This window comes from Lolium perenne, chromosome 3, assembly GCF_019359855.2.
Source record: "Lolium perenne isolate Kyuss_39 chromosome 3, Kyuss_2.0, whole genome shotgun sequence".
In the NCBI taxonomy this organism is placed as follows: Eukaryota; Viridiplantae; Streptophyta; class Magnoliopsida; order Poales; family Poaceae; genus Lolium; species Lolium perenne.
The window spans coordinates 178,514,973-178,527,218 of record NC_067246.2 but is presented as its reverse complement, the minus strand read 5'-3'; the positions used below and the strand labels follow the sequence as shown (position 1 = coordinate 178,527,218).

Below are 12,246 nucleotides of genomic sequence, written 5' to 3'. Positions count from 1 at the left end.
CAGGTGTCCATGCGGGACGGCCGCGCGGCGGCGCAGGTGGTGGCGTCGCAGGTGGTGACGGCGCAAGTGGTGCCGGCAGGGGCGCGGGTGGTGGTGGGTGCAACGGATCGGTGGGTGGCTGTGTGGCGGGAGCAGAGGTAGTTCGGTCTTCACCAATTTGTCATTGCACGGTCCTACCTGTAAGATCCGGCCCCACTTTCAGTAACGACACGAGACGGAAATGTTTGAAGCCTGGCCGTTTGGCCTCGACAGAGCAGCTGCGCCAGAATCGGTGGCAAAACTGAGCACCATTCTGCTCTAGTGGCAAAACTGAGTGTTGCGAAGGCTGTAGTGGCAAACCAATAATTAACCCTTAATATATATTCCTTGCATTATGTTAAGTACAGCAACATAAGCTTAGGAAGAAAATTCTAATACCCATCTACAAACAATTATAATACCCAATATGGGGTGTTTTTGATTCGCTTGGTCAGATAGTAGAGCCTGGGCTTTTCTAGCTATGACACACTATGGATGTGCATACATTGGAACTAGCTGAATTGATGGAAAAACTAAGAATATTTTGTACCAGGAACTGGAACCTGCTTTTCATCCGGTGCAGCTTAATCCTATGTATGGATCATATACAAAAGATTATACTGCAAAGTATTCGGTTCAGAAGAATTTTCTGAGAAATTATATGAAGATATTACGAACACCAAAACCATTGTAAACCAAGCCCGAACTCTCGACAAATACTCCAAACAGAAGACTGATGATGTGGTAGGGAATGCACCCATCTTCCATCAAACGCAAAATATAGATAGATTGAAACAATCGCACGATTTAATAAGTTTTAGTCTATTTTGAATAATTTATTGGAACGCTTGAGAATGGCGTCTAAACCACCAAACAGACTGCATTTGCAGTGTCTTCACTGTATATATAATTATATATACCAATTGGACATCCGATTCCTTAGCTACTAACAAAATCAAGTCATGAATAATGTGAAAAAAGGATGAACAGATGCACACATGCGCCCAGCCATAAGAGACGCAAATTTGTGTCCACGCACTATAGATCCTGAACACCTAAACCGTAATGGTAGCTACTCTTAAATCTGAAGGATGCTCAAAAGATGCACTCGAGTTATAGCGGTGTTTTGGCTTCCCCCAATCTGTCAGCTAACCGGTATGCTAATAAATAATAGCATTACGGAGACTAATTAAGCACAAAGCTTTCTTGCTGGTTAACAACTGAGATCAGATAAAGGAAGGTAGACGGGAGATATATATATGTAGGAGATTGCATCCGTCCCAGAAGCATTTTTTGAATGGGAGAATAACATGGACTCAAGATGCATGAGCAAGATCAAAGCCCAGAAGCATTTTTTGTATGGAAGAATACATAGACATGGACTCGAGATGCATGAGCAAGATCAAGTGTAAACTGAAACACCACGAGTGCATTCATTTCATATTTCTTTGCAGGGTCAATTTTTTTTTTAAAGAATGCATGGACGCTTGAAGCTACATGGGAGAACAAATAGTGTACTGTACTGGCCTAAACAACCGAATTCTCTAGCATAAAGAGTGTGTATGATCCTTGCGGATTTGTCATCAATAGTAGGGAGTGGGGTCTCGCTCCAAGGATTCTTCATCATCAATAGAGATGCAACCATGCAATTATGGCACTGCAGTAGACTAATCAAGAGACCGCTAACTATCATATTCCTGTGTGGAGCGGACCACGCAAAAGTAGATAAAATGAAATAAAAAGTATCCCCACAGTTTTCTAAAATTGGGATGCCCATGCTTCAGATTGTTTTGGCAAAAGCAGGCTTCTGGTCACCAGCTCAGTGGGGTCACAATTTCACTGAAACCTGTGATGATTTCACTGATTATTCTGGGAACAAGGGTCACTGGTGGCTCAGCAATCTCTGACAGTGCCTGTCAGGTTGACCCAAGATGGATGATCGGACCAACAAAAGTCGTCAGAGATTGTCTTGAGTCGCCCAGGTAGCCAACGGTCCGGAAATGAATCAGTGAATAGAGGACAGAAGGGCTCAACAAGCCGAGCAAAGGCATCTTGGGTGATCGACGGGAGCAGAAGCTGAGAGGGGTCGCTGGGCAAAATCGACTATCGTTTGCACAGATGGTCAGATGGATCATGGCCTGGTCGACTGCAAAGTCATGTTTCTTAACTTTGCCAGAAAGGATGCGCGCAACTGCGTACTGGCTGCAACGTTCATGATTGCCAGCATATAACTGTTCAAAACAAAGTACACTACACTCTACAGCCAAACTTCTCAGAGTTCCTGGAAACCATAAGCAACAGACTGTTTTTCTGTAAGCAAATTGGTTCTCCATGTCCCTAATGTCTTCTAGAAAACGAAAACCCACAGAACACCTTGCCTGTGATCTCCTTTTACTTTGCGTTGCAGAACGATGGAGACCTTTGTCGTTCCAAGCTAAGCAAAACGTCGAACCTACAAGCAACCGAGAACCGGGAGTTACAGGAAACAGGATCAGAACAATGGCTACAAAACTTTTGGACCCAAGTACTCAGTAATGACAACGTTCAAGTAGCGCAACCACTTCTGGAAAATGAGCCTTGTTCTAGGTCTCCTGGCTACTTATCTGCCTTCTTGGTGCTCTTTAACCTACATAGACACGCGATTGCATCAAAGTTATGCCTGAAAATCAACAGCACAAGAAATGACTTGAATGATAGTTGTTGTTACCTCTTTCTTCCTTTACCGGGTGGTTGAGTTCTACAAACCCCACCAAAGCCTACTGTCATTTTGCTGTGTGCCCGCTGTATCAGGTGGATGAACGTTGATATCTTCTGAAAATGTTATTCCAGCAAATGACTCAACCTCCTGAACCTTACTATGATCACTGACTTGTCCCATTTTCAACACATGGCCAACAGCATCATCAACAGCCCTGTGCAGATATTTCATTTTCTCCTCACACTGTCTAGCGGCGATCAAGCCTGCATTGAACTTGGAGCATGTCTCGGAGCATAACTGATTGATGGCAGGTGGAAGGTATGTACGTGGCCCTTCTAGGACATGGCCATTGGCATTGAGGACTGCCTTTCGTGTAGCCAGTTTAGTCCACCTTTCCAGTACATAATGTGCAGGAATTTCATTGATTTTTTCCCTCTTAAGGACAATGACGATGTGAGAACACGGAATTCCCACAGATTCAAACAATTTGCAGGAACATTCTGCGACTTTAGTACATCTGTTGTAGGTCACTTCTCTAATCTTGCCACTTCCATCACTGATACTCGTGGTTCTTACTTCACCAGTTAGCTCTATATTTTGTACATCACACTCGTCCCTAGCAGAAATCACCTCAGCTTGAAACAGGTTAAATATTGCACGAGTATAGACATCCCTAGCATGCATTTCAATGCTCCAACTTGTCTCAAATACAGGGAGCGTATGGAGTGTGGTGTTATCATCCTCCAACTCTTTTAGACGTTGTTCCCCTAAATCAGTTTCCAATCTTATCCAAAGCTCTAGCATAGGGAGCCTTCGGTTGCTAATGTGACCAAAGAAAGTGCTCTCACCCTCAGGTCTCGATGCAATCTTAGATATTCCACTAAGGTAAGTGCCTAGAAAGTACGCAGGTACCCATGATTCCCGAATCTCAAACCTACTAGTCAACCATGCGTTATTTTCTAGGCCAAAAATTGAAACTACTGAAGACCACTTTCTGTCAAACTCATCTGGAGTCTCCGACCTCTCCACACATGCTCTGAACTGACTCTGAAGATCCTCATTGCTGTTTTCAACGCAACCAACTTTCACTGGTAGCTCATTCAGGATATGCCACATACAGAGTCTATGTACAATATTCGGACATGCATCTCTAATTGCAGATTTCACGTATAGGTCCTCATTGGTAATGATTAGTTTAGGTGCAACCCCTCCCATTGCTTCCAGAAATGTTTTGAACAACCATGTATATGACTCAATCTTCTCATTTGCAATAAATGCAGCACCAAATGTAACAGAAGAATTGTGGTGGTTCACTCCAGTGAAAGGGGCAAATACTAGGTCATCACGATTGGTACGGTATGTTGAATCAAAGAAAACTACATCCCCAAATAGTGCATAGTTCTTTCTAGAGGTACAATCCGCCCAGAAAATATGTGCCAGCTTGTTCTTGACATCTATTTGGTAATCAAAGAAGAAAGATGGATCGATCCTTTGCTTACTTCTCATAGTATCAATGATTGTTTGCGCATCCGTATCTTCAACTATTACCTTGAACTCATGGTAGTTGCTTCGCAAATCTCGCTTCGTCGATGCATTTTGACGCCTCCTCCTCGTATCAACTTCTACATTTGATTTTAAGAATTGTTTCTTCCTTGGGGAGACCAGAAGATGTTTGTGTGCCTCAACAAACCGGGCGACCTCATACTTGCCATCATCTCTTCTCTTGAACCCAATCATGGCCTCACAACCACACCTAGTAAGCTTGACATTCCTTTTAGGCTTCTTAACTTGACCATTTACAATAATATCTTTCTTTTTCCTCCAGCCTTCCCTTGCACAAACGAAACGCTTCCACACCGGTACACCACCTTCCCCTTTGTGTTGTGTGTATGTTCGAACCGAAAACCCCACCTCATGAGCATACTGTTCATAGAACGCCTTACCATCCTCCCAGCTATCAAATTCCATGCCAATTCTTGGTTGTGAACTTTCTCTGCACTTAAGCTCATAAGTCGACTCCTGGACAAGCAAGTTATGAGCTGTAAGGTACAACGTTGATGTTCAGGTAACAATAGGAAATACTTACACAAAATGCCATGCTACTTGTTCTCTTTGGTGTAATGCAACAATCTCCATCCTGTGCACCTTGCACTGTGACACCCTAGCAGAATGGTATGATGCAAAAACAAGTTATCTTTTTTTTTCCTTTGCGAGGAAGAAAAGAAGTTATCTGGTACAGGCACACATGGATGCAAATGAACGAATGCAAGGAAATTACCTTGAAAGTGCTGTTGGTGCCGGGGTCAAGTGCCAATGCCATTCTAGACCAACAGTATAAGCAAACCTTGCCCTTCACAATCTACCTGTTTTAGGTAAAGGAAATTATCAAGATTACTTGCAGTTCCAAATAGGACAATGGAACAGATAATATATTTCCATAGCACTTCAAGTTAAACAATTGCATGGGAAAAGTGGATTATACGGTACAATATAGGGGCATTTGCAGAATACACTTGTTTCATTCATCTTCACTGTTGCAATTGAATTATTCTAAAAACAATGTTGCAATTGATTAGTCACTGACACTAGGTAAGCAGACGAAACTGGGACAACTGAATGTCCAATCGAAAGAACAAACCAAAACTAAACAGATCAACTTTATTCAGGTACTGTATAATTTAACATGAATGGGCAAGACTCCACTGGCAATAACCAAGAGCTTCTGAAAAAATTGCGACCCACGATATCTGAAGAACATTGCTACCCAGTGCCCACCATACATTCGCATGGAAGAAGAAAATTCTTCAGGAAAACAAACCTGATCTTGTCGTTCTGCCCCAGCTGATCGGCAGATGGGCGACGAAGGCGTCCACCTTCCCCGAAGCTGCAAAACCGCGGCCGCCGCTCCCGATCCTCCGTCGCAATGGCGCCGCCGCGCACAAAGACTTCAAAGCACACGCCAATTTCAGCTTGTCGCGGGAGCTGCTACGGCGGAGAGCACCTCTTCGGCGGTCTGTGCATCTTGCTGGTGTAATAGGCCCGTGAGACTTGCTAACCCTAGCTAAGCTTTCAACCTCAAGGACGACGGATTTGGGGGCGATGCACAGTTCACACGAATTTCCATTTCTGTTTTCTTTTTCCCGACTGGAAGGCAGCTCACTTGATCATCGTAAATTCACAGGGTGTTATTTGAACTTTTACACCTGGTGGCCTTCCCTAAAAAAATTGTCTCTCCGAACTCACAAGTCTGAACCTGCCTAATTGGATTGGGAATTCGCAGGAAGAGCCCTGAGACATTTTCGGTGCCATGGAGCTAGACCAGTGAGCTATTACGCTTTCTTCAAAGGATGGCTCCTTCCAAGCCCACCTCCTGGTTGTCATCGCTCGATCACTTCCTTTTCCACTAAGTGATTGCTGCAATATTAAAGCTGGGTAAAAGGAGTTAAAGCTCGAATATTTTAGCAGTGAATATTTGCTACCTCTCTCCGTAAAAGTATGTCACGAATTTATCTAAATCTAGATATATCTAGATATTTTTCTTAGTGTATAGATATATTCAAATTTAGATAAATTTTTCATGTCTTTTTATGGACGGAACGAGTACTACATAAGAAAGAGACATAAATGAATATATCAAATGCTTTTTTTTGTTTCATTGCAACCGTGGGAGACCCGCTTATATACGGGATGAACATATGTGTTGAGTATACACCTCTTTCTTAACAGACACCTCCACCTTCTCGAAGGCATCCTCCCATACAGTTGATCACATGTTTTATTTCTCAACACTCACCGTTGATCAATTCGTCATCATCTGTATACTGCAATCAAAAAAACTACTTCTAAAAATCCTATGCGAAAAATTGAGGAGAAATATTATAACGATATGTCACCGAAAACTCCTTTAAAAATTCGCTGGAAAAAATATAAGGAGAAGCCATATGACATACGTCCACACTTGTATTTATATTGATTCGTTAAAACCTTGTATGAGAAACCTTTGGAAAAAATCATAAAAATAAATACACTATTAGTGATCGAAAGATCATCAACGAGTTATAACTCCCCCTAAATAGTGCAAACCTAAAGGCTATCTCACACAATTCCACAAACTTAATTATAGAATATAACCGTTGTTAGGGGTACTGTGAATATCACAGTATTTTGTTTGCAAATTAACCTCTTACATTTCTGTAATTCACGAGAATAAATAAAACTCGAGCAATACAAGGGACATTATCTTTAATCTCCACATGAACTCACATGGGCCAATCATTTTGTAGAGTCATACATATCTTGTGATGCTTCATATAAGTACAGGAAAATAATCACACCGGAAGAACCCATTTAGAGTCTATTCTGAAGACTTTCTTCTGGATACTCTAATCTTTGATAGGACACTATTGAGATCACATAATTATCCACTATCATATATGACATCTTGGTCCCATCTTGATTTTCATACTAGAATTACTCAAGACTTTTGTGCCTTGGATATATCTAAGAATATTCCATAGACAAACCTTATAACTTTTGGGGGATTGCACTCTCAATAAATTGCCAACAGACATAATTTCATGTCTAACGTATTTTGCAAGATATTTGGGTGCTCCAACTGTAGATATAGAGCTTCGGCTCCATCTACCACTTCACCATATTTCCTGCCTCTGAAAGGATTTTTATCCCACATTAGGTATAATATGACCATATGTATCTTTGATACTGAATTTATTCAATACTTCTACATATATGAAGGCTAATTTACATTCATTTCTGGGGGAACAAGATCAAGTTAAAAACTTAAGCACAATTTGGTTTGACCTAAATATCCATCTTAAAATGATTGTGTGTATCTCAAATGTCTCGCATAAGGACATCGATCATAAGATCTGTAGGGATTCGTTGCATAGAAAACAAAAATTTTCCTACCGCGAGAACGCAATCCAAGCCAAGATGCAATCTAGAAGACGGGAGCAACGAGGAGATGATCGAGACTCACCCTTGAAGATTTCCAAAGCCTACAAGATGAGGCTCTTGTTGCTGCGGTAGACGATCACTTGCCGCTTGCAAAAGCGCGTAGAAGATCTTGATCACGGTGCCACGATCGGGCAGCACCTCCGTACTCGGTCACACGTTCGGTGTTGATGAAGACGACGTCCTTCTCCCCGTTCCAGCGGGCAGCGGAAGTAGTAGCTCCTCCTTGACTCCGGCAGCACGACGGCGTGGTGGCGGTGGCGATGGAGAACTCCGGCGGAGCTTCACTAAGCGTGCGGGAGAGGTGGAGGAGAGGGGGGCGGCTAGGGTTTGGGAGAGGGGGTGGCCGGCCTCTATGGGGTGCGGCCAGCTTGTGGCTTTGTGGTGGCCGGCCCCCTCCCCTATGCCCCTCATTATATAGGTGGAACCCCAAGTGTTGGACTACAAGTCTTCGAATAAGACCCGAACCCAAAACCTTCCATGTAGTAGGGAAACCTACCCAAGGTGGGACTCCCACCCAAGTGGGATTCCCACCCTTCCATGAAGGGGGGTGGCCGGCCCCCTTGGTGGAGTCCACCTTGGACTCCCCCCTCTAGGGTTGGCCGGCCATGGGGAGGTGGAGTCCCTCCGGGACTCCTCCTTCCTTAGTGATTTCTTCCGGACTTTTCTAGAACCTTCTAGAACCTTCCATAAATGCACCGGATCATTTTCAAACTTATAAAATGACTTCCTATATATGAATCTTATTCTCCGGACCATTCCGGAACTCCTCGTGATGTCCGGGATCCCATCCGAGACTTCGAACAATACTTCGAACTCCATTCCATATTCAAGTTCTACTATTACAACATCAAACCTTAAGTGTGTCACCCTACGGTTCGTGAACTATGTAGACATGGTTGAGATCTCTCTCCGACCAATAACCAATAGCGGGATCTGGAGATCCATAATGGCTCCCACATATTCAACGATGACTTAGTGATCGAATGAACCATTCACATACGATACCAATTCCCTTTGTCACGCGATATTTTACTTGTCCGAGGTTTGATCATCGGTATCACTCTATACCTTGTTCAACCTCGTCTCCTGACAAGTACTCTTTACTCGTACCGTGGTATGTGGTCTCTTATGAACTTATTCATATGCTTGCAAGACATTAGACGACATTCCACCGAGAGGGCCCAGAGTATATCTATCCGTCATCGGGATGGACAAATCCCACTGTTGATCCATATGCCTCAACTCATACTTTCCGGATACTTAATCCCACCTTTATAACCACCCATTTACGCAGTGGCGTTTGATGTAATCAAAGTACCTTTCCAATATAAGTGATTTACATGATCTCGTGGTCATAAGGACTAGGTAACTATGTATCGAAAGCATATAGCAAATAACTTAATGACGTGATCTTATGCTACGCTTAATTTGGGTGTGTCCATTACATCATTCATATAATGATATAACCTTGTTATTAATAACATCCAATGTTCATGATTATGAAACTAATCATCTATTAATCAACAAGCTAGTTAAGAGGCTTACTAGGGACTCATTGTTGTTTACATAACACACATGTATCAATGTTTCGGTTAATACAATTATAGCATGGTATATAAACATTTATCATAAACATAAAGATATATAATAACCACTTTTATTATTGCCTCTTGGGCATATCTCCAACAGTCTCCCACTTGCACTAGAGTCAATAATCTAGATTACATTGTAAGGTACCTAACACCCATGGCATTCTGGTGTTGGTCATGCTTTGCCCTAGGGAGAGCTTTAGTCAACGGATCTGCTACATTCAGATCAGTGTGTACTTTGCAAATCTTTACTTCTCCATCTTCGATGTACTCGCGAATCGAATGATAACGCAGATTGATATGCTTCAGCCTCTTGTGTGGCCTTGGTTCTTGTGCATTGGCGATGGCACCCATGTTGTCACAGTAGATGACTAGTGGGTCCAATGCACTAGGAACCACACCGAGCTCTACAATGAACCTCTTCATCCATACCGCTTCTGATGAAGCCTCTGAAGCCGCTATGTACTCCGATTCTGTTGATGACTTCGCCACCGCACCGCTTCGAGCTTGCCCACCATCAAGCAAGCACCATTAAATATAAACACGTACCCAGACTGTGACTTAGAGTCATCATGATCAGTGTTCCAACTTGCATCGGTGTAACTTGTTACAACGAGCTCTTGGTCACCTCCATAACAAAGAAACATATCCTTAGTTCTTTTCAAGTACTTCAGGATATTCTTGACCGCTGTCCAGTGTTTTATTCCTGGATCACTTTGATATCTGCTAGTCAAACTAACAGCATGTGCTATATCCGGTCTAGTACATAGCATGGCATACATGATAGAGCCTACTGCCGAGGCATAGGGGATCTGACTCATCCTTTCTCTTTCTTCTGCCGTAGCCGGACCTTGAGTCTTACTCAAGACCTTGCCTGGTAACATAGGTAAGAATCCTTTCTTACTTTCGTCCATTCTAAACTTCTTTAGAATCTTGTCCAGGTATGTACTTTGTGATAGCCCTATTAGACGTCTTGATCTATCTCTATAAATCTTGATGCCTAATATATACGATGCTTCACCAAGGTCTTTCATTGAAAAACTATTATTCAAATAACCTTTTACACTGCTTAATAGTTCTATATCATTCTCAATCAATAATATGTCATCTACATATAATATCAGGAATGCTACAGAGCTCCCACTCACTTTCTTGTAAATACAGGCCTCTCCATGACACTGTATAAACCCGAAGTCTTTGATCACCTTATCAAAGTGTCGGTTCCAACTTCTCGACGCTTACTTCAGTCCATAAATTGAACGCTGAAGTTTGCATACTTTGTCAGCATTTTTAGGATCGACAAAACCTTTGGGTTGTACCATATACAACTCTTCCTCAATGTCTCCATTAAGGAACGCCGTTTTGACATCCATCTGCCAAATCTCATAATCGAAAAATGCAGCTATTGCTAACAAAATCCTCACAGGTTTTAGCTTCGCTATAGGTGAGAAAGTCTCATCGTAGTCAACACCTTGAATTTGTCGGAAACCCTTTGCGACAAGTTGAGCTTTATAGACAGTAATATTACCATCAGCATCTGTTTTTCTCTTGAAGATCCATTTATTCTCGACAGCCTTGCGGCTATCAGGTAAGTCTACCAAAGTCCACACTTTATTATCATACATGGATCCCATTTCGGATTTCATGGCTTCTTGCCATTTGTTGGAATTTGGGCTCATCATCGCTTCTTCATACGTCGCAGGGTCTTCATCATTGTTGTCCACAATCATGACATTTAGACAAGGATCATACCAATCAGGAGTGGCACGTTCCCTTGTCGATCTGCGAGGTTCAGTAGCTATCTCATTTGAAGTTTCATGATCATTATCATTAGCTTCCTCTGTTGCTGGTGTAGGCGGCACAGGAACTTCTTCCAGTACTGCGCTACTCTGATCAACGAGTGAAGATTCATCAATCTCATCGAGTTCTACTTTTCTTCCAGTCACTTCTTTAGTGAGAAATTCTTTCTCAAGAAAGGTTCCGTTCTTAGCAACAAAGATCTTGCCTTCGGATCTGTGATAGAAAGTGTACCCTATAGTTTCCTTAGGGTATCCTATGAAGACGCATTTCTCCGCTTTGGGTTCTAGCTTGTCCGGTTGTAACTTTTTTACATAGGCTTCGCAACCCCAAACTTTTAGGAACGACAGCTTAGGTTTCTTATTAAACCATAATTCATACGGTGTCGTTTCAACGGATTTTGATGGTGCTCTATTTAAAGTGAATGCGGCTGTCTCTAATGCATAACTCCAAAATGATAATGGTAAATCAGTAAGAGACATCATAGAACGAACCATATCTAAGAGAGTTCGATTACGACGTTCGGACACACCGTTTCGTTGTAGTGTTCCCGGCGGTGTCAATTGTGAAAGTATTCCGCATTTCTTTAAATGCATGCCAAACTCATAACTCAGATATTCACCTCCACGATCAGATTGTAGAAATTTAATCTTCTTGTTACGTTGATTTTCTACTTCACTTTGGAATTCCTTAAACTTCTCGAAAGTTTCGGATTTATGTTTCATTAAATAGATATACCCATATCTACTTAAATCATCTGTGAAGGTTAGAACATAACGATAACCACCGCGCGAGGCTACACTCATTGGTCCGCACACATCGGTATGTATGATTTTCAATAAGTCAGTAGCTCGCTCCATAATACCAGAGAATGGAGTCTTAGTCATTTTTCCCATTAGACATGCTTCGCATCTATCAAGTGACTCAAAGTCAAGTGATTCAAGTAATCCATCGGTATGGAGTTTCTTCATGCGTTTCACTCCAATATGACCAAAACGACAGTGCCACATATAAGTAGAATTATCATTCAATTTAATTCGCTTAGCATCAATGTTATGAATATGTGTATCACTACTATCGAGATCTAATAGAAATAAACCATTCTTTTCTGGTGCTCGACCATAAAAGATATTATTCATAAAAATAGAACAACTATTATTCTCAGAC

General features: G+C 42.1%; 1 protein-coding gene across 2 annotated transcripts; it reads right to left on the bottom strand.

Moving 5' to 3' along the window:
- Nucleotides 1–2,361: 2,361 nt before the first annotated feature.
- On the bottom strand, nt 2,362–5,890 carry LOC127342718 (protein FAR1-RELATED SEQUENCE 5). 2 transcript variants are annotated; one of them, XM_051368721.2, is made up of 5 exons: nt 5,535–5,890; nt 4,995–5,079; nt 4,803–4,877; nt 2,726–4,732; nt 2,362–2,644 (listed from the first exon to the last, which is right to left on the bottom strand). In XM_051368721.2, the coding sequence occupies exons 2-4, from the start codon at nt 5,034–5,036 to the stop codon at nt 2,756–2,758; spliced, it is 2,094 nt and encodes a 697-aa protein (XP_051224681.1). In that variant the 5' UTR covers nt 5,037–5,079; nt 5,535–5,890; the 3' UTR covers nt 2,362–2,644; nt 2,726–2,755. The 2 variants fall into 2 exon arrangements, with proteins under 2 accessions (XP_051224681.1, XP_051224680.1); XM_051368720.2 differs by having other exon boundaries at nt 2,726–4,735; nt 5,535–5,889.
- Between the last annotated feature and the right edge of the window lie 6,356 nt (nt 5,891–12,246).

Bases quoted from the DNA above. Each gene is read 5' to 3' on its own strand.
- LOC127342718 (XM_051368720.2), bottom strand. From the start codon at position 5,036: ATGGCATTGGCACTTGACCCCGGCACCAACAGCACTTTCAAG. The intron at 4,878-4,994 runs GTAATTTCCTTG...CCATTCTGCTAG, and splicing joins GCACCAACAGCACTTTCAAG to GGTGTCACAGTGCAAGGTGC. The intron at 4,736-4,802 runs GTAAGTATTTCC...TTGCTTGTCCAG, and splicing joins CAAGTAGCATGGCATTTTGT to GAGTCGACTTATGAGCTTAA.